The sequence below is a fragment of the Bos javanicus genome, chromosome 16 (assembly GCF_032452875.1).
Source record: "Bos javanicus breed banteng chromosome 16, ARS-OSU_banteng_1.0, whole genome shotgun sequence".
Lineage (NCBI taxonomy): Eukaryota > Metazoa > Chordata > Mammalia > Artiodactyla > Bovidae > Bos > Bos javanicus.
Window position 1 is genome coordinate 34,555,865 of NC_083883.1, and position 23,370 is coordinate 34,579,234.

Here is a 23,370-nt window from a genome sequence, read left to right on the forward strand (position 1 = left end):
GGGAAAGATTGAGGACAGGAGGAGAAGGGGATGACAGAGGAAGAGATGGTTGGATGGCATCACCAACTCAATGGACATGTGTTTGAGTAAACTCCAGGAGTTGGTAATGGACAGGGAGGCTTGGTGTGCTGCAGTCCATGGGGTCACAAAGAGTCGGACACGACTGAGTGACTGAACTGAACTGATACAGTGATCACAGCTTGTGGATAACTGAAATGAATGACAGAAATGCATCAGGGTCAGGAGGGAGGAACTGGGAACACTCTATTAAAAGGAATTTTTCCAACCCCTGAAGTGTTTATTGAAAATACACTTAGATTAGTGGTAAAGGTAACTGTAAACTCAAGGAAAACCACTTATAAATTTTTTTTAAAAAAAGAAGTTCAAATGATAGGCTAAGAGAGGAGAAAATCACAATCATATAACAGGGTAACTCAAAACCAGAGATGGTACAAAAAAAAAAAAAACAGAAAGAACAAGGGCAATGAATAGAAAACAGTAAAAAATATGGTAGGTATTATAGATAGCCAACTGTATCAATAATCATTTTAAACATCCATGCTCTGACTATACCAATTAAAAGACAGACTTCCAGAGTAAATAAAAGATAAGACTCAAGTACACACTGTCTACAAGAAGCCTTCTTTAAATCTAAAGACACAGATACTTTAAAAGTAAAGTAATGGAGAAAGATATACCATGCTAACATAAATCAAAAGAAAGCTACTGAGCATTTGTCTATTTTTTTCTCCAGAGCTCCAGATACATTTCTAAGGAGCAATCATGTTTAAAAACAACTGGACTATATGATGATCTTTTACTTTTATCTAGTTTGTTTCACTTTTTCTGTTTCATATTCAGTGCTCATTTCATTTAGTTTATGTTCTTCAATTTCTTCATCTCTTTTTTTTTTTTATGTTCTTTCTTAGCCTTTATCAAGTGTAGCAGAAAAGCTTTTGTATACATATATATAAATACGTGCAATGTATACATTTTAGAAAGCTTATGAATTTATGCATAACTAAAAATTATGACAGTATTATTCCACTTGTTTGATTTAATATGAGCAGAATGCTAGATTTCTAATTAAACAAATAGATATGCAATAAGCAACAAAGGTTTACTGTATAGCATAGGGAACTATAGTCAATATCTTGTAATAATCTATGATGGAAAATAATTTCAAAAATAATATATGTGTATTTGTATAACTGAATTACCCTGCTATGCACCTGAAGCACTGTAAGTCAACCATACTTCAATAAAATATAGATATTTTTAAAAAGAAAGACATAAGAACAATTAAAAAAAAGAAAGCTGGAGTAGCTATATTAATTTCAGACTTCATAGTAAGGAAAAAATATCAGGGATAATAAAGAGGCATGACATATTGATAAAAAGTTCAATTTTCTAAGAGGCATAATAATCCTAATGAATATGTGCCTAACAACAGCATTAAAATACATGAAGTAAAAACTGATTGAACTATAAGGAGAAATAGATGTATCTATTATTTCAGTTAGAGATTTCAACATCCCTCGATCAGTCATTGACTGATCTGGCAGACTGGCAAAATATCAGTATGCACAAAGTTGAACTGAACACCACCATTAATCATTTGGGTCTAATTGACATTTATATACTACTTCATCCTACAACAACAAAATATACACTCTTCTCAAGCTAACACATAACATTCACCAAAACATACCATATTCTATGGTCTAAAACCATATATTAACAAATTAAAAAGAATGGAAATCACAAAAAGTATGTTATCAGACCACAGTGGAATTAAACTAGAAATCAATGGAATTAAACTAGAAATCAATAACAGAAAAACAGCTGGAACACTCCCAAAATATGTGATGATTAAATAATACTCTTCTAAATATATACAGGTCAAGGATAAGTTTCAAGAAAAAAATTTAAATTATTGTGAACTAAACAAAAATGAAAATACCACATCAAAATTTGTGAGATGCTACTAAATCAGGGGAAACATTAAAAAGAATAAAGATTTCAAAACAATAATTTCAGGAAACTATAACAAACAACAAAAGAAATTAAATCTTTTTAAGTAGAAGAAAAGATAATAAAAATTAGGGTAGAAACAAATGAAATTAAAAACAGAAAATCAAGAGAGAAATGCAGCAAAACCAAAAGATTGGTCTTTGAAATGATCAATGAAATTGATTAGAGTCTAGCCAGGCTAATCAAGACAAAAAAGAGAGTAGATACAGATTACTAACCTCAGAAATGATACCACTACAGAATCTATGGGGCTTTCCAGGTGGCGCTAGTGGTAAAGAACCCACCTGCCACTGTAGGAGAAATAAGAGATGCGGGCTTGATCCCTAGGTCAGGAAGATCCCCTGGAGAAGGGCATGGCAACCCACTCCAGTATTCTTACCTGGAGAATCATGGACAGAGGAGTTCATAGGGTTGTGCAGAGTCAGACACGACTGAAGCAGCTTAGCACACATGCACAGATTCTATGGACATTAAAAGGATAATAAAGGAACATTATGAGCAACTCTAAGTCCATAATTTGATCACCCTAGAGGAAATGAACCAGTCCCTTGAAAGACACAATCTACCAAAACCCCTAAAGGGAAAGGCAGTTAATCTGAATAGGCCTAGTTAAGTCACTTAGTCATGTCCGACTCTGCGACCCCATGGACTGTAGCCTGCCAGGCTCCTCTGTCCACGGGATTTTCCAGGTAAGAGTACTAGAGTGGGTTGCCATTTCCTTCTCCAGAGGATCTTCCCAACTCAGAGACTGAACCCAGGTCTCCAGCATTGCAGGTGGATTCTTTACTGTCTGAGCCTTTACGGAAGCCCTGAATAGGCCTACTTGTATTAAAGAAATTGAATAAATAATTGATCCTCTTTCAAAACTGGAAGTACCAGTCCTAATATTGGTTCACTGGTGAATTTTGATAAACATTTTAAGAAGAAATTAGATCAATTCTCCAAAATATATTTTATAAAATACCCGAGAGAATACTTCCTAGCTCATTCTACGAAGTCTGCATTATCCTAACCAAACTAGGTGAATCGACTACAGGGCTGAAAAATGGCAGATCAATATATCCCATGAATATAGATGCAAAAATCCTCATCAAAACATTAGTGAATCAAATCCCACAATGTATAAAAAGAATTATACAACAGGACCAAATAGAATTTAATCTACCTATGCAAGTCTGGCTCAATATTTCAAAATCAAAATAATTCAACATGCTAGAAAAAAAATCAAATGATCATATCAATAGATGTAAAAAAAGCAAGTGACAAAATCCAAGAGCCATTCAAGGTAAAAACTTCAATGAACTAGGAATAAAGAAAAAACATCTTCAGTTTAGTAAAAAAACATCTACAAATAACCTATAGCTTAACACTGTACTTCACTGTGAGAAAATGGGTAGTTTCCCACTAAGCTTAAGACAAGGAGGTCACCTCTTATCGCTTCTATTCAACATCATATTAAAAGTCCTAACTAAAATAATAAGGCAAGAAACAAAATAAAAGCTATAAAAGAAGAAATTCTTTAAAAGATAGCTATATTTGTTATAGATGACATGATTGTCTATGAAGAAAACCTCAAAAAATCAAAAAAATCTACTAAAATAAATCATTAAGCAAGGTTGCACATTACAAGGTTAATATATAAAAGTCAATTGTTTTCCTATATATTAGTAATAAGTAATTGGTATTTGAAATTAAGAACACAGTACCATTTACATTAACACCAACAAAATTAAATACTCAGGTATAAATTGCATAAAATATGCATCAGATCTGTAAGAACAAAATTGCAAAACTCTGATGAAGACATCAAGTAATATCTAAATAAATGGAGAGATATTCCATGTACATGGATAGGAAGATTCAATATTGTCAAAATATCAGTTCCTCCTAACTTGAGAGATTCAACACAATCTCAGTCAAAATTCCAGCATGTTGCTTTGTAGATATTTACAAACTACTTTGGGGCTTATATAAAGAGGCAAAAGACCCAAAATCATCAATATGATATTGAAGGAAAAGACCAAAATTGGAAGATTGACAATGGCAGACTTCAAGACCTATTATAAAGCTCCAGTAATCAAGACAGTGTGATATTTATGACAGAACTGACCAACACATCAATGAAACAGAATAGTGAGCCCAGAAACAGACGCACACAAATACAGTCAACGGTCTTTAACAATGGATAGAGAACAAACATATGGATACCAAGGACGGAAGTGGGAGGGGGATTAATTGAGATATTGGGATTGACAAATATGCAGTACTGATACTATGTATAAAATAGACAACTAATGGGAATCTACTGTAGAGCTCAGTGAACTCTATTCAATGCTTTGTGGTAACCTAAATGGAAAGGAAATAAAAAAGAGGGGATATATATATACATATAGCTGATTCACTTCACTGTACAGTAGAAACGAACACAACATTTTAAAGGAGCTATACTCCAATAAAATTAATTAAAAAATGGAATAAGGGTAACTCAATGTTGATAGTCTTTTCAACAAATGGTGTTAAACAAATGGATATCAATATGCAAAAAAAAATTTTTAATGTCTAGATACAGATCCTACACCTTCACAAATATTAACTAAAAATGGAGCACAGATCTAAATGCAAAACACAAAACTATCGAAAAGCTAGAAAAAGAATTAGAGAAAATATTGGTGAGCTTGGGTTGGGTAGTATTTTTAGATTTAATGCCAAAGGCACAGTCCATGGAAGAAAAAAATTGATAAGCTGGACTTGATTAAAATTAGAAGCTTCAGCTCTATGATGCTGTTAAGACAAGCCAAAATTGAGAAAAAAGAATTGCAAAAGATATATGTGATAAATGACTGGTATCCAAAATACATAAAGAAATTTTGAAGTTCAACAATAAGAAAATGTACAACCTAATTAAAAAATGGGCAAGAGACCCGAACAGATACCTCATCAAAGAGAGTATATAAACGGAAAATAAGTATATTAAAAAATATTCAACATTGTATGTCATCGGGGAATTGAAATTAAAACAAGATAGCATCACATATTTCTAATACACTAGAATTCAAAACACTGACAACACCAAATTCTCGAAAGGACTGTTCCACGTCATGAGCTTTCATTCACTGCTAGAGGGAAAGTAAAATGGCACAGCCATTCTGGAAGACAGTACGGCAATTTCTTATGAAAATAAACATACTCTTACAGGTGATCCAGCAATTTTGCTTCTTGGCATTTATCAAAATGAGTTTAAAAAAAGACAGATTTATTTGTAGTTGTCACAACTTAGAGGCAAGTGGGATTTCCTTCAATTGGTGAGTAGTTAAAAAAAAATTCCTATATCCAGACAATGGAATATTACTCAATGATAGAAATAAGCTATGGAGCCATGAAAAAACATTAAGGAAGCTTGAATGTATATTGTTAAGGCAATGAAGCCAATTTGAAAAGACTACAAACTGTATAACTCTGACTACAAGACATTCTAGAAAAGGCAAAACTACGGAGACAGTAAAAAGATCAGTGGTTGCCAGGGGTTTAGAGGATAGGAAAGGAGGGATAAATAAGCAGAGCACAGATGATTTTTAAAGCAGTGAAACTATTCTCTATAATACTGTAATGGTAGATATATACCATTACATGTTTTAGAAAACTTATAGAATGTAAAACACAGTGAACACTAATGTAAACTGAGGAATTTACTAAATAATAATGTAACAGTTTAGCTCATCACCTGTAACACACATACTGCACTGATGCATGATGTAAACAGCAGAGGAAACTGCTGGGAGCTATAAAGTACATGGGAATACAGGATAATTCTACGTATTTTCCATCCACTTTTTCTGTAAACCTAAAGCTGATCTAAAAAACAAAATCTATTAATTAAAAAAACTAATCAGGTTTCTAAACCCTCAAACATTACTCTCAATATCCTGCTTCCTTGTTAATATGTATCAAATGTATACTGTCTGACTTTCAAGGATTTTGCAATCTTCTACTTAACCAATTCAGCATTATTTTAATAATTTCTAAGAGATATCTTCCATTGAAGGAATGTAGACTAGATGCCTCATGACCCCCGTAAATAAATCATATTCATCCTGAATATTTTCTTCCACTGTTGCTGTTTTTCCTTTAAAATTCTCTCGTCTCCCTTCTGCTGATCTAACGATCCTACACCTTAAGATTTTTCTCTCCCATAAAAACATCCTCAAAGACAGTGAGCTTTTAGTAACCTTCTTCTCTTATTATGACTATAGTTTATACCACAAAATAAAGGACCACATTGTATCTTTACTATCATATTGGTGTGATTCTCATAGGTAATAGTGCTCTCAACTAGATGGTAAGTTTATTACGATTTTTATTACACAGTGGAAGAATCTGCCATCTCAACATTTGCCACTCTGGAAGAATTATCTTGAGCTAAGGGCCTGCAAAAAACAGCAGGCACAAGTCTGCTCTGACTTCCCCTTTTTTTCCAGCAAGCAGGACTAAAACTCCCATGTGAACGATGCCCTCCCTATGCCAGGAAGAAAGAACAGTCTTATCACCAGAGACAGGGAGTAGAGACTGAGAGAAATTTGTACAAACAGTCCCTGTTAAAAGAACTCATCTTCTTTAGCCTCCCCACATATTTTCGGTACATTTCCACAGCTGCCTCTCTTTGTTCAATCAAGTACAAAAGCACTTAGGTTTCATCACTTCTTCAGGTCTTCACTTCCTTATGAAGGCTCCCATGTCACATAAATCTTACATTAAATAAATGTGTATCCTTTTATCCTGTTAATCTATCTTATGTCGGTTTAATTCAAAGGCCCAACCAAAGACACTAAAAGGGCAGAGCTAATGTTTTATCTCCCCTACAATATCTTTCAGGTTTTACTCACAGCATTTTAGCGATTAATAGAAGCTTATTAATGGAATGAGTCCTAGGATACTATTTCAGCTTTTCTAGTAATCCAAGAATACCTGTATAGTAATGAGTATATCCTCCAAGAACAAGGAGAAATGACATGCCAAGATCAGGAAACTCCCTTGAAAAGCTGACAATGAAATATTTAAAGGCCTCTTAAGCTACATATCAGACTTACACTTTGGAAGAGGAACCATATGTTGAAAATATAATACATGATACAAAAGATATCACTAAGTTCTATAAAAATATCACATAATCTGATGTATTAATATTAAAAAAAAACGAAGACACTAACATACTTTCGGAAGGCATTAAAAACATTACTAAACCTCATACAGTCATGCAATAGATAACATCTAGTGTTATAAGCCATAAGTGACAACATTTGGTTTCTTGATTTTAAGTATCAGTACCCCCATGAGCTATCTTCATTCAAAGTTACAGTAAGAACCTTTATACTGACAAGGGGTAGATACAGTCTACCAGCTTAGAATCCCTATTTGCTGCACTACAATTTCAACAGGTTGATAAGAGTGGGAGAATGAGTGGTATTACTATTTCAAAGCATTTCCCATAAGCTGGACTAAAGCAAACAGAACAGAAAGGAAAAATTCCAAAACATAAGAGAATAGTATCAAAATATTACAGACTACTATATAATTATAAACTACTGGGAAATTAAGTATTCAGGAATGGCATGGTCAGGAGTACCATCCCAAGCTTGAGAAGCTCTCATTACACATCAGACTTTTCAATCACAGAAAGATGGCAACCATCAAGGTGTTGCTATAAACATGAAGACTAATCAATAGCAATTTTTCACACAAGATATTATGATTAATAACAAATTTCATATAGTCTGGCTTAAATTTTTAATGGGATACTTACCTTGCAGAACTTGACTTCTGCCTCTAAATGATAAATGTACTGAGACTGGTCATTGATGATAGGAACAAGATTGTGCACAGTAGGCATACTGGTTTCCTCACATTGTGATGACCTCTAAGGCAAAAAGGAAAACAAATGAAGCATGTTTGGATTTAGCAAAGAATCAGTTAATACATCTCAATACTCGATTTAGCACTTATGTCATATAAACATAAAATAAACATAGACGAAATTACGGTGCAGCTAACAGTATTATTTCATCTTATAAATTCTATAAATAGATAAGATTCAGGAATATGAAAACTATTTTTTAAAGACGGAAAAGGAAAATGGTTGTAAAAAGCACACAGCAAATGGAAAAATGCTTGAGTAGTATAATTTGGCTTGGGATGAACCACCCATTTGAGCCATCTGGAAATGTGACGTGCTATTCAGTAATTTTGAGATGAAGGGACAGCTTTTTAAGAAATCACCATAGAAGAGGGCTGCTAGCTGAAACTGCAGAACAGCTGCCTGAAGAAGGGATTCTTTAGACAAGTGTCTGATGCCAAATGTGTGTCACTGAGGTAAAATTTTATCTACAAAGAAGTACACTAGCAAAACCTGGTTCTTTTATTTTTGACCCTAATACTTAAGGCAATTGGAGACTATGCTGCTCTGGAGCCTCCAGAACTAGAGTGCTGAAGCAGATATACATGCAAGTGAGACATTGTGCTGAGGACTTTAGAAAAAAGATGTTAATTCTTTTTACTTTTGCAGCAGTCCTGTAATTGATTTTTAATATCCATCTTACTTTATCCTAGAATTATTGTAACATGATTTATAAATCATATATCTACTCCAGTATTCTTGCTTGGAGAATCCCATGAACAGAAGAGCCTGGTGGGCCACAGTCCATGGGGTCGCAAAGAGTCAGACACGACTGAGTGACTACCACTACTACCACTACTACTACTATTACTACTACCATGATATTATTTAAAGAAAAGAGGAAGTTAGGAAAAGGGAAAATGAAGGGCTACCAGTCAGATGAATCCAGAGGAAAGTTTGAGGTGAGACACACAATCACTTTGTTTTTCAACACAGCACAAATTCCTATAAATGATGAAGTACCAGCTCTCGTGGTAGAATAATTAAGCAGAGCTTTGCTTCTGGCCACATTTAATAAATTTAAAACCAAAATACATGTTAATTAAATGAATTATCTGTGGTAAGTAGAAAGCAACTAATTATAATGATTGACATTAATAGAAAGGGGTTTGGTGCATGCTGCTGCTGCTGCTGCTAAGTCGCTTCAGTCGTGTCCGACTCTGTGCGACCCTATAGACGGCAGCCCACCAGGCTCCCCCATCCCTGGGATTCTCCAGGCAAGAACACTGGAGTGGGTTGCCATTTCCTTCTCCAATGCATGAAAGTGAAAAGTGAAAGTGAAGTCGCTCAGTCATGTCCGACTCTTAGCGACCCCATGGACTGCAGCCCACCAGGCTCCTCCGTCCATGGGATTTTCCAGGCAGGAGTACTGGAGTGGGGAGCCATTGCCTTCTCCGTACTATGTGTATACATAGGGCAAAATCAATGTGAAAATTAAAAACAGGCTAGTATCATGTGGAAAATGTTCACATACAATCACTTGTATGTTTATCATAGTGTGAATGTCCATATTTTAAAATAACAAGTAATAATGTTTAGACATATTTTCTACCTCAACACTGCCTCATTTCACTCTTAATACAGCCACATATTTTTCATATATCATACTGGCTATGAAACTGCATTCTAAGGGGTACAGTCTTCAAAAGCTACTTATTATTATGGCTTGTAATCATCATATGTAGGTTGTATACATTTAGGGTCTAAGTTCCATTCCTTCACAGAGAGCCAATATAAATAGACCTATGTATTGGTACATACGGTATATATTGAACGGATCATCTTGATGAGTCTTCTTGCTTATCTAAAGTCTATCAGTTTTGCAATATCACTTCTCAGTATTATCTTAAAAATGCTAAGAAGCATGTCTGAGCATTCAACAGATACAGCAACTTAATCTACTAGACTTAAAAGTACTCCACCCATATATGCTTAAGAGCATTCTAGAAACTAGGAGTAAACAGTAATAAATTCACTGAATGATGAAATATTTTATCTTTTTTATAGTTTATATCTATAAATATTGAATAGGAACATGTAGTCCATTTCTCTACAGTGGGAATTAACCATGAAAGTCTGTGTCAGGCTGGAATGAAGTGTTAATATGGGGGTCCTCTTAGGACATTTCAGCTGTGAGTAAAGGAAAGTGACATGTCTTCAAGTTTTCAGCATGTAGCCTGGGTATCCAACAGTCACAGATATTGAAAATGCAAGGTGGCTATTGTTGCCATGACATTTTCTATTTGTGTCATACTTCATAGGTTTCCAAAGAATTTTAAATATGTGATCTTACCTTATTACTATAAAAACCCTGTGAGAACTCTCTCACAGAGAGTACATGATAGCCCCTAGATCACCCTAAAGCATAGACTATTTTGACCATTTAAACCTGGCCAAATCCTTGCTTCATAGTACCCTTTCTCTACAGAACTCTTCCCTCCCGCCAAGCTTCTCCTCACATATACGCTTCCCTCACAGTACCCTCCCTCACTTCCACCCTTCCTTCACACCTATCTCAGGCTTTATTTCACACTGCTTCACTCAGAAATAATATGCTCCATGAAAGCAACAGCAGTAGAAAACAGCTGCAGAAGAAACAGAGTACAGTTTCTCATATCACACAATTTTGTAACTATATATTTTTAAATGTAGAAAAATATTACATACTTCACGCTTAACATTTAACATAAACAAAGGACAGCTAGAATTAGAAAGTAAATTCTGAAAATAATAAAAATACAGATATGCCCCTCTATAAAAGCAATGGTTAGGGACTTGGTGGTCCAGTGGTTAACAATCGCCTTTCTTTCTTTTTTTAATTATTTATTTTTTAAATGTATTTATTTATTTTAATTGAAGGATAATTACTTGACAATACTGTGATGGCTTTTGCCATACATCAACATGAATCAGCCATAGCTATACGTATGTTCCCCCCATCCTAAAACCCCCTCCCACCTACCTCAGCACCCCACTCCTCCAGGTTGTCACAGAACACCGGCTGGCCCTGGGTGTCCTGCTTCATGCACTGACCTCGCACTGGTCATCCATTCCACATATGGCATACGGTAATGTACATGTTTCAGTGCTATTCTCTCAAATCATCCCACCCTCTTCTTCTCTCACTGAGTCCAGAAATCTGTTTTTCATGTCTGTGTCTCCTTTGCTGCCCTGTGTGTAGGATCATTGGTACCATCTTTCTAGAAGAATCTGCCTTTCAACACAAGGGATACTGGTTCGATCCCTGGAAGGGGAACTAAGATCCCACATGGCCCTGGGCAGCTAGCCCACGTGCCACAAGTACTAAGCCCTTATATGCCACAACTGGAAAGAAGCCTGCACACCAAATGAAAGATCCTGCTTACTACAACACAGACCCTATGCGCCACAGCTAAGACCTGAAGGGAAATCTGGCCAACCACTTGTAAAATAATGAAACTAGAACACTTTCTAACACCATACACAAAAATAAACTCAAAATGGATTAAAGATCTAAACGTAAGACCAGAAACTATAAAACTCCTAGAGGAGAACATAGGCAAAACACTCTCTGACATACATCACAGCAGGATCCTCTATGACCCACCTCCCAGAATATTGGAAATGAAAACAAAAATAAACAAATGGGACCTAATTAACCTTAAAAGCTTCTGCACATCAAAGGAAACTATTAGCAAGGTGAAAAGACAGCCTTCAGAATGGGAGAAAATAACAGCAAATGAAGCAACTGACAAACAACTAATCTCAAAAATATACAAGCAACTCCTATAGCTCAACTCCAGAAAAATAAATGACCCAATCAAAAAATGGGCCAAAGAACTAAATAGACATTTCTCCAAAGAAGACATACAGATGGCTAATGAACACATGAAAAGATGCTCAACATCACTCATTATCAGAGAAATGCAAATCAAAACCACTATGCGGTACCATTTCACACCAGTCAGAATGGCTGCGATCCAAAAGTCTACAAATAATAAATGCTGGAGAGGGTGTGGAGAAAAGGGAACCCTCTTACACTGTTGGTGGGAATGCAAACTAGTACAGCCACTATGGAGAACAGTGTGGAGATTCCTTAAAAAACTGGAAATAGAACTGCCTTATGATCCAGCAATCCCACTGCTGGGCATACACACTGAGGAAACCGAAGGGAAAGAGACACGTGTACCCCAATGTTCATCGCAGCACTGTTTATAATAGCCAGGACATGGAAGCAACCTAGATGTCCATCAGCAGATGAATGGATAAGAAAGCTGTGGTACATATACACAATGGAGTATTACTCAGCCATTAAAAAGAATACATTTGAATCAGTTCTAATGAGGTGGATGAAACTGGAGCCTATTATACAGAGTGAAGTAAGCCAGAAGGAAAAACACCAATACAGTATACTAACGCATATATATGGAATTTAGAAAGAGGGTAACAATAACCCTGTGTACAAGACAGCAAAAGAGACAGTGATGTATAGAACAGTCTTATGGACTCTGTGGGAGAGGGAGAGGGTGGGAAGATTTGGGAGAATGGCATTGAAACATGTAAAATATCATGTATGAAATGAGATGCCAGTCCAGGTTCGATGCACGATACTGGATGCTTGGGGCTAGTGCACTGAGACGACCCAGAGGGATGGTATGGGGAGGGAGGAGGGAGGAGGGTTCAGGATGGGGAACACATGTATACCTGTGGTGGATTCATTTTGATACTTGGCAAAACTAATACAATTATGTAAAGTTTAAAAATAAAATAAAATTTAAAAAAAAGAAAAAAAAAATGCAGTATCACCCCCCCCAAAAAAAAGACCTGAAGTAGCCAAAAATAAATAATAATAAATTCTAAAAAAAAGCAATGATTAAACTTTTCCATATATTGTTCCTTTTAAAAAAATATTTGCTAACAGTTGCAAAGTAAATTCTCCAAACTATTTCCTCACTCACATTTTTCAAGTGAATAATAAATAAAAAAAATCAGAATCCACTCTGCCATGGAAGTCTCTTCTTTCACCAAAATAATTATCAGAGGGAAGACCATTTCTTTTAACACTTTCTGCTATTAGCATGTCCAGCTCAGAATCTTTTTAACACATGTATTACTAAAATGATACACAAAATTAAAACATAGTTAGAAAAATAATGCTTTTGTCAGGTCGTAAATGGTGATACCTACCGAAGGGGATGTTTCTTGTCTTCTTAGAGATACCTCACTTTCCTTAGCTGCTTGTTGGCGCAACAAAGCTTTGAGTTGATTAACTATGGAGGAAAAGCAATAGGTTTATTCACCTTATTTTAAATCCATAGTTTATCATCACCCATCTATCCTTCCATCAATCTAACAAATGTTTGTGTATTATGCATCACAAAATGTGCTATTGACAGACACAAAAACAAACATGAGAAAATCTCTATCATTTAAGAGGTAAGAATCCACTGAGCAAGAGATATATAACTAACAGATATAAAACAAGATTCAGTTCAGTTCAGTCAGTTCAGTCGCTCAGTCATGTCTGACTCTTTGCGACCCCATGAATTGCAGCACACCAGGCCTCCCTGTCCATCACCAACTCCCAGAGTTCACTCAAACTTATGTCCATCGAGTCAGTGATGCCATCCATGCATCTCATCCTCTGTCATCCCCTTCTCCTCCTGCCCCCAATCCCTCCCAGCATCAGAGTCTTTTCCAATGAGTCAACTCTTTGCATGAGGTGGACAAAGTATTAGAGTTTCAGTTTTAGCATCAGTCCTTCCAAAGAAATCCCAGGGCTGATCTCCTTCAGAATGGACTGGTTGGATATCCTTGCAGTCCAAGGGACTCTCAAGAGTCTTCTCCAACACCACAGTTCAAAAGCATCAATTCTTCGGCGCTCAGCTTTCTTCACAGTCCAACTCTCACATCCATACATGACCACAGGAAAAATCATAGCCTTGACTAGACGGACCTTTGTTGGCAAAGTAATGTCTTTGCTTTTCAATATGCTATCTAGGTTGGTCATAACTTTCCTTCCAAGGAGTAAGAGTCTTTTAATTTCATGGCTGCAGTCACCATCTGCAGTGATTTTGGAGCCCAAAAAAGAAAGTCTGACACTGTTTCTACTGTTTCTCCATCTATTTCCCATGAAGTGATGGGATCAGATGCCATGATCTTCGTTTTCTGAATGTTGAGCTTTAAGCCAACTTTTTCACTCTCCACTTTCACTTTCATCAAGAGGCTTTTGAGTTCCTCTTCACTTTCTGCCATAAGGGTGGTGTCATCTGCATATCTGAGGTTATTGATATTTCTCCCAGCACTCTTGATTCCAGCTTGTGCCTCTTCCAGCCCAGCATTTCTCATGATGTACTCTGCATAGAAGTTAAATAAGCAGGGTGACAATATACAGCCTTGACGTACTCCTTTTCCTATTTGGAACCAGTCTGTTGTTCCATGTCCAGTTCTAACTGTTGCTTCCTGACCTGCATATAGGTTTCTCAAGAGGTAGGTCAGGTGGTCTGGATTATAAGCTCTAAATCTACCTATAAGAAGCTCTAGGTCTACCTATAATGCTGTAAGAAGAGGAAGCATGTTAATTGTGCCTGTTTTCACAGAGAAGAGAGTGTGAAGGATGTATAGGAGATCACCATGCAGAAAAGGGTGAGAAAAAAACAGTTTGAACACATGGCTCATGCAAAGCAGAGAAGCGTGACCACAGGGTGGCATGAATAGAACATGGCTTGTAAGATGAATAGTTGAAAGGAAGATGGAAAAATGAGGCTGGAGAGGCAGCTTGGAATTACCTTAAGAAATCACTGCTTTGATATCCTATAGGCATAGGGAAGTCAAAGGGGAAAAGAAAAAGCAACGGAACTAGATTAGTTGCTTTGTGTTTCTTGACTAAAATCCTAGCAGTAGAGGACAGACTGGCGTCGTTACTATATGGAGTTTAAAGAATTCACTGTGTGTCATTCAGGTTAGGACTGACATTCACACTTACCGGCGTGGCTGTGTTGTAGTTCTCGCCAGGCATTTCCAGCATCCTCATTTCCTACACTGCTGTTAAAAGAAGGATCTAGCATATCTTCTCCAACGGTGACATCACCTTCTCTCAGGGCACATTTCAACTGGTGAATGCTTCTATTTGCACGTTCTGCAATAGCATGATGAAAATCAGAACCAGTGAAATCCGGGTGACCAAATGAATATGGACTTGAGAAGACATTTTCTAAAGGAAAAGCAATCATTTCTGATACTTTGTGGGACAAAAAAAAAGCATAGCTTTGCTTCTAGCTTGCTGAGGAACATGCCAGAGGAAATGTGAGATTAAGTTCATGGGGCAGAGGTTAGACTTAGTGATCTCTAAGCTCCCTGACACCACTGTGACTGACATTCACTGTATATAGCTCTACTGCCAAGGAGGACTGAACGGGAGAGCTTTCCCCCTCTTCACACTCCCAAACAGTAATCTCACAGGGGAGGTGCTATCCTGACTCCTCAATGCCTAAGACTCCCCTACACCTTTTGGTACGGTGTGGATAGGCAAGACTGGCAAGAGGGATTCCACCATATCCAGTTCCTACCCAAAGAAGCCTCCTTGTCCCTGTGGGCCACATGGCCCTCTAGCATCAAGAGACAGCTGACCACCTGGCCTAGATCTGAACAAGATTTGAATAGCTGATGTGCTTAGAGCAGTATAGTTGTATTTATATACTGTACTTAGCATAGTTGTACTTATATACTGCTGGCTGACTACATCTTATGTAGAAATTCTCGGTTACTATGCCTGATTACCCTTAGAATTGAAGTTTAAACTCACTACCACAGACTTAACATAAATATAGTCTAAAATTAAGTATTTTAAGGTCTATTACTCTAGTAGTTCATCTCTAAAAACAGCCCCCAAAGAATCCAGCCTTACACCCTTGTGCTCTCCCAGGTTGAAATTTAGTGGATCTGTAACCTGCACTCACCAAGAGAATGCACTGGAAGGAACACGACGCCTGGCCCGTCACATCTTTAAAATGTTTGGTAGCTGCTGCTTCTACCCTCTTGGAATGTTGGTTTTTGTGAGCCCCAAGCCTGGCTACCCTGCTAGAGAGACTCTGAAGAGGCCATATGGGAAGGAGAGCCCCTAAGATCACCACAAGGAGAAGGAAAGAAGCCCAACCCCATTAGTCTGGCAGAGTCTCCTGATGACTCCAGTGCCAGAGGTCATCTACCCACAGTGCATGAAAGAGACTCGAAAACTGCCCAGCTGGAGTCTGGTAAAACCACAGATCTGTGAGAGACACTAAAAATGCTTTTGGTTGTTGGTTTCTGCCATCAAGCTTTAGAGTGACTTGTGTGTGTGGTGTGTGTGTGTGTGTGTGTGTGTGTGTGTGTGTGTGCTTAATTGCTCAGTCATGCCCAACTCTTTGCGATCCCATTGATTGTAGCCTTCCAGGCTCCTCTGTCCATGGAAATCCTCTAGGCAAGAATACTGGAGTGGGTTGTGCTTGATAAGCAGCAAAAGGTAACCGAAATAATTATTCACTGAAATACTCACCCAAAAACATCTTTAGCAAAGGATCCAAGTCTTACATTAATAACAGAACTATATACTAATATAGTAACGATACTGTGCATGTATGCTCAGTCGCTACAGTCATGTCTCTTTCGTGACCCTATGGACCATAGCCCTCCAGGCTCCTCTGTTCATGGGATTCTCCAGGCAAGAATACTGGAGTGGGTTGCCACGCCCTCCTCCAGGGGATCTTCCCCACCCAAGATCAAACTTGCATCTACTGCACTGCAGGCAGATTCTTACAGGTGAGCCATTGGGGAAGCCCCAGTAATGATACTGTATTATGTTAATACTATGATATACTAATGACACTAGACATGACATTACTAATAACTCTATCCTGTTTTATGGATTTTTTTACATGTATGACAACTGGAGAATCAGGCAATTGATGGGTAATTTCATTAGTTAAAGACCAGACACTTTTTCAGGTTTAAACTTGTTACTTCTGCTAATCTCTTATAATTAATTCTCCAGTTCCAATATAGAAACATTAACTGTAACAAAAAATGTTCCTTTTACATTAGAGCTGAGACCCAGGTTTCAGTCATCATTTTTAAATGTTGACATCTGTATTTGAAAGTTATCATTAATTCATGTATTTATTAAATATTTATATACAGCTAACATAGAAATTTACATTAGAAAAAAGTGAATTCCCATGCAAGTTCATGTACTGCTATTATCTATCTCAAATGGATTCTATCAAAATAATTCTTAACATCTTCAGAGGATATCTTTTTCTAAGTAAAATCTTTCCCTAATTCAGAGCAATGCATAACAATAACACCAATGAAGTTCTTTCTTCTGATCTAGGCCCTTTCTTGACAAGTTAGACCTACTTCTTTTATATTCAGGAGAAAAACTCCTCTTCTTTAATACCTACAAGAGAATCCTAAGAAAGCTAAAAAATGAAAAATCTTTTCATTACCCATCATGGATGAAAATATATTTATAAATATATATTCTACAGGACCTTGAAAAATAGATTCTATTTCCTTTAAGCTCATTAATTTGAATGTGTGAAACAGACAAAAATAACCAAAACTTAATAGAAAAAAATATTCTCTATCTTAAAAAATCTCTAATATAGGTCCTTCACTTACAGCAACTCATTTTCCCCTTGAGTAAACTAACAAAAATAGGTCTTTTAGGTCAGGGTTCGATAATCTACATGAGACCCAATAAATTTATCACCACAATTTTCTCCACACCAATCCTATTTCCACACAGACCTTTCTCTGACAGGAATTTGGTATTGATAACTAACCAAGCCTGGCCTCCTTTTATTCCTCATGAGTTTTAAAAAGTCTAGATAAGATGCATTCCTGGTTTCAATAAAATGAGAAGCAGCAATATTTTTTTAATAACTCAGTATTTTCTAAAGAGAATCAGTGAATCTCTTTGTCTTGATTATTTTAATAAAGCTCTCTTCACTTACATAAAAAAAATAAAGAGACAGGTTAAAGGAAAAGGAAATATCAAAGTGTTACAATTTTAGACTTATGCACTGATACCTAGGAATAAAGCACTTATCTTTACTGCATCCATTAAAAGGAAACAGAGGGTTTGAATTACACTAAAAGTAGGCTCTGTGGAGCCATCAAATGACTTCATCTATAAGACAAAGGATAATTACTTATTTATACTTAATCTAACTAAAAGCTAACAAGCTATATTAGGAAAAGGAAAGGAAATCTGAAAAAAAAAATGTGTACTTGAAAATTCCTACAGGTAGAGTTCTTTCATTAGCTTACAATAATGGGAGAGTTTTATGAGGCCATTTAATCCCTTTGCTGATATTCCTGTTTAATCTTTTAGAATTTTTATCATTTAAAGACTATGTGTTAAACTGTACTATGAAAATAGTACTATGTGAAATACTAATATATTGAACTCAACAACTATCCCAGTTTTCTTAGTGATTACACAAGGTCTGGGTATTTTTGCAATGAATGACTTCAGTTGCTAAAATCAGAGACGAAGAGAAGGAATTTGCAAGGACTGTATCCTGAAACTAAAACTAAGGAGGTAAGTGATATTTTAAAGTCATTTCAAGAGTACATTTTAAAACATGCTAAACACTTTTCAAATACATACATACTAACATAATTATATACACTGCAACAGACAAACAGAATTAATCCCTTGGAATAACAACACTCAGATCTTTCAAGACAGACAAAACCCCATTGCTTTTCAACTGGAGCCATTGCAACTGGTCTCATAATCCTTATTAAGAACACTATTCCCCAGATGCCATTAACTGCTGCTTCTTGTTGTTGTTTAGTTGCTAACTCATTTCCGACTCTTTTGCGACCCCATGGACAGTAGCCTGCCAAGGATGGGATTTCCCAGGGAAGAATAGAGGAATGGGTTGCCATGTCCTTCACCAGGTGATCTTCCTGACCCAAAACAGAACCTGCATCTCCTGCACTGGCAGGCGCATTCTTTACCACTGAGCCACCAGGGAAGCCCTAACCCCATTCTGCTTACATGTGAGGAAGCCAGATTAGATAGGAGGTTCCAGTTAGGGTTTCCTATCCCACTGTTAATGGGCATAGCTTTATCTATCTATAACCACGAGTGGGGAAGAATACTCAGTTCCTCTTCTCTCCTGAGAGGATACTGACAGATTTCACAATACATCCTGATTTCTTCTTCCCAGAATCAACCACAGGCTGAATACAAACTTAATTACAAATACAACCTCTATGTCCTACAACCTCTATGTCCTACAGAATTGCATGAATATAAATGTAAGTAAATAATATCTCTGCTAGTCCACTATCCAAATATCAATCAATACAATGAGCACTGAAAAGGTTTTTAACCTGCTGACTGCCAACAAATTTGTCTGTTTCATTCATTTTTGTAATCTAGTTGCTCTACTTTCCAACTCCTAGCTCAACACTCAGCCTCTCTTCATCAAGATGTTTTTGAACAAAAAGGAAAATACGTCCCTGTATACCAAGGATCATCACTTACATACATACTGTGAATTATTAATGTCTACATTCTCCATCTGTACTGGGAGATGTGAATGAGAATTATCCTGGTGACAAGGAGGCAGAACCGCACCCAGTGAAGTGCCCAGCTATCTCTGAGAAAACATGCAATGAACCATACCTCCTCAGGCTAAGCATGAGGCGACCTGCAATTCTCAAAACAAGCTTAGATCTGGGAAGACAAGCAGAAAAATGAAACCATGGCCAGATAAGAGACACATGTGTCCATCCACACTTGACTGGGCCTCAGCTAGTTCGGGGGATTGTTATCACTGTTTATTGGGGGACTGACAATTAGTGTGACCAAGATGAAAACAGCATTAATCCAAAATTAGAAAAAACAGTTTTGTAATTGGCAATTACAATGATTAAGGAGACTAAAAGTTGTATGTAGAAACTACAAAACTCAAAAAAAATTACTATCGTCCAAGACTCTAATAGTTGAAAAATGTGTTAAAACTGGATAGTACCAGAAGTGAAAGATAATCCAAATAAGAATGTAAACATCTTTAAGAGCAGTGTCTGGAAGATCATTAATGATGGATGGATGTTGGGAAATCAAGACTCACTGTACGCATTACGAGGGACGCACCTGGTTCTTTTTTTTTTTTTTTGTACCAACTGAGAATACTTATGCACCTGTCACTTTCCTATTAAAGAAGTTATCCTAGCCAGACTGGCAGAACTTAGGTACAATTATCAGCCAAAACAATCTGTATCCTTAATTGCAATTATTCTCAAGCACGGTTCTCACAAAGCAAATGCTATGAGTAATAACCTTTCTACTTCTAGATCGTGGTTCTCAGTCTCAGCACTCCTGATATTTGGACTTGGTAATTCTTGACTGTAAGGGGATATGTTGTGGTTGTACAGCAGCATCCCTGGCCTCTACCCACTAGATGCTGGTAAAACTTCCCTGCCAGGCATGACAATCAAAAGTGCCTCCAGACATTACCAAATGACTTCTGGATGGAAAAAAAAAAAAGTCACTCTGATTGATAACTGCTGGTTTATAGTAATAAAACAAGATAGCCAGTGCTCAGTTTTGAGGAGAGACTACCCACACTGCTACACCGGAACTACAACTTGATGAAAAGCGGTCAGGACACTGAGCTATTCTACCACTGTGGGAGGCAGCACACAAAACCCATCGCCATCATCACCAAGATGAGGCACTTCTGACCCAGGTGTCAGGAGTTGTTACACCTACTGTGATCAAGAACTTGAAATTCATCTTTAGTTTCATTTTGTTTCCAGGACTAATACATGAAGCAATTGTTATACTCTAAGGCTATTTTTTAGGGCTTCTTTAGTAATAATTCCTTCAAATGTTCCAGTGGGCCTTGATGAAGCTCTCCAATAATCAAAGCTCTTTAGCAAGCACACAAGCATGTTTCAAGTTACCTTTCCTCCCTTTTGTCTCTCAGAGGAGTATCACTAAGTGAAAACTGGGAAAATCTTAGCATAAACTAGTGAAATGATCAGAGGTTAAGTCTTTTAAAAAAATCTCAACAGCTTGAGAAACAAACTGGTCTCTTCTTTTCTGCACAAACACGTCTAAGAAGTGAAAATGCCCTTATAATCTTGTAGCACCAAACCATTGTTTTGGTTCTACATTATTTCATGGATGATTATTTACTTATAAAACATGCTTTGGGGGCTGCTAAATCCTGTCTTTTGTTTATTTTACCTCATTAGTTATGGGGAGGAGAAAATGGAAATGCTACTACTTTTTGGTATTCTGGTAAAAGAAATAGTCTTAAAAGTTAAAACTACTAAGAACAGCCATGTAAGTATATAAAACAAAAAAAGAATATATGTAATTTAAATTTTATTAGCAAAAAAGTCATTAAATGCTTGAAAAATTTCATTTGCATTACCAATCCTTATTTATTAATAGCCAAATCATTGTATTTCTTTATTTTCATAATGAATGCTTCCGGGGCCTTTCTTACACTGTTGCCTGTCTTGGTCTCAGTGAGGCTGATAGTTAAATAAGCAAACATTAGCCATAGACAATGTGTGTGAGTGTGCGCCTAAATATTTTAAAATTTTAGAACACATTTAAGAACAGCAAAAACAAAAAAGAAGAAATACAAGTTTGATGAGTAAAACTGAGGAAAAGAGGAACTTTTATTTAAGTTATATACATGTTTCCTTAAGTCTGCCAAAGGTCCAGATGACATCACTGCTGGTTAATTCAGTGACCAAATTATGGACTAGTAAGATTAACATCAGCTTTCTACATATGTATCCTTCTCTGGGATGAAAAAAAAAAACCAACAAACACTTGTTTATATTTTACTTATGTACAATTGGTACATCAGTATTATTTTCAGTTTTATCAAACTAAATCAACTAAGATCACCCCCCCCAAATTTTATATTTTCTTCTCATATTCAACTTCTCACTTTCCATGAACCTAGTTCCTTAATCTCATAAGGAAACACAACTTTTTATCATTCATGTGATCCAATCCAGTGTTGATAAAAGGGACATTACAGATCTAGAGATCTGAGATAGTGGCTGAAGGGGAACCAAGCTCTCACATATTTTGCTTGACCCACATAGTATAGGATGAAGGGAAAAGAATAAAAGAAAGGGAAGGAAGAAAAGAGGGAAAGAGCAAGAAAGTACCTGCAATGTTTGCAGGAAAAGCATAAACTGCCCAGTTTGGCCATAGCCTCACTGTTCCCTAGTGTCTTCCACTGACTTCATCACACATTTTGTCATCTCCTTGGTTCCTACTGGCAATAATCCTACCTCCTAGTCCAAACTTTCATATTCCAGATGAGGAAACAAGAATCCAAGAACAGTTTATCAACTTGTCTAAGGGAACACAGATGGTTATTAGAAAAGCAACAGTAAGAATTGGAACTTGGATCCTAGTTTTGTATTCTTTTCTCTGACTCCATCATACTCTTCCATAAATTCAATCTAGAGCCTAAAATAACAAAACGTTGAAAGAAAAAGGAGGAATTACCATATAAAATGCATACAGAAAGTAAATGATGCATTCCTGTTTCAGTATAAGTTTGTTCCATTTCTTTATGCCTAATCAAAGTGGCCAGGAAGTTGGAGAATAGGTGAGTAATGAATACAGGCATGAAACTGAATCCACAGCTAACACTGCAGCAACAGTCGAAACATAATTCAGTTGTTAAGGCTGGGACACTGAATTTCTAATAAGTTCTTGCCTTCTTTCCAACATCATATTACTACATTCAACTGTATAGAATTTAAACAGCCTGAATCTTCTGTTATACTATAACAGAACTAGTTTATTTTATACCTCATGACCTTGTACTATGATGTGTTAAATTTAGAGGAGGGGTATTTGCTATACTTCACAATTACCGATATAATTCTGTGGGTCTTGAATTTTAGATGCCTAAAGAGTATATGAACACTTAACCATATTTGGGCAAGTCACTTTTCATTCTAGATTAAACTGTGACTCCCAGGATACCTAGGATATGTTCACCACTGAAAATAAACTTTTAGATCATCTACTATGTAGGTGTACATTACAGATCTGTAGGACAATGAAGCTTTCTGGTTTGTCTGCCAGAACTGTTACTTTGAAGAAAAGTCTTTATACCATTCCAATTCTCAGTGAGGGCACAGACAATCCAAAGCAAGAATTATCCCCAGAGGGTGACTACATGTTAAAGGCATCAGGGAAAGAATGAGTGGTGAATATGGAGTCTGTAGATGGCTCCATTTCCATGGCTGCCATGGGATCATCAGACTCAAGCAGAGGCAAGAATTCACTTAAGTTTCAAAAGCAAGAAAGCAACACTGACTCTGCTTTTTACATCAGAACTTCAAATTCTTCATATACTATTCAT

At 36.6% G+C, this 23,370-nt stretch overlaps 1 protein-coding gene across 8 annotated transcripts in view; it reads right to left on the reverse strand.

Moving 5' to 3' along the window:
• Positions 1 to 23,370, reverse strand: part of SDCCAG8 (SHH signaling and ciliogenesis regulator SDCCAG8) — a 244,759-nt gene that overhangs the window by 217,597 nt on the left and 3,792 nt on the right. For 7 of the 8 annotated variants that reach the window (XM_061382507.1, XM_061382506.1, XM_061382504.1 and 4 more), the window contains exons 2-4: positions 14,946 to 15,098; positions 13,148 to 13,230; positions 7,832 to 7,945 (exon numbers count right to left, since the gene is read on the reverse strand). In XM_061382507.1, the coding sequence (XP_061238491.1) occupies positions 7,832 to 7,945; positions 13,148 to 13,230; positions 14,946 to 15,098 (350 nt within the window). Of the gene's footprint in view, positions 1 to 2,413; positions 2,496 to 7,831; positions 7,946 to 13,147; positions 13,231 to 14,945; positions 15,099 to 23,370 lie in introns of those variants that run through there. The other variant, XM_061382508.1, reaches the window with a different exon arrangement.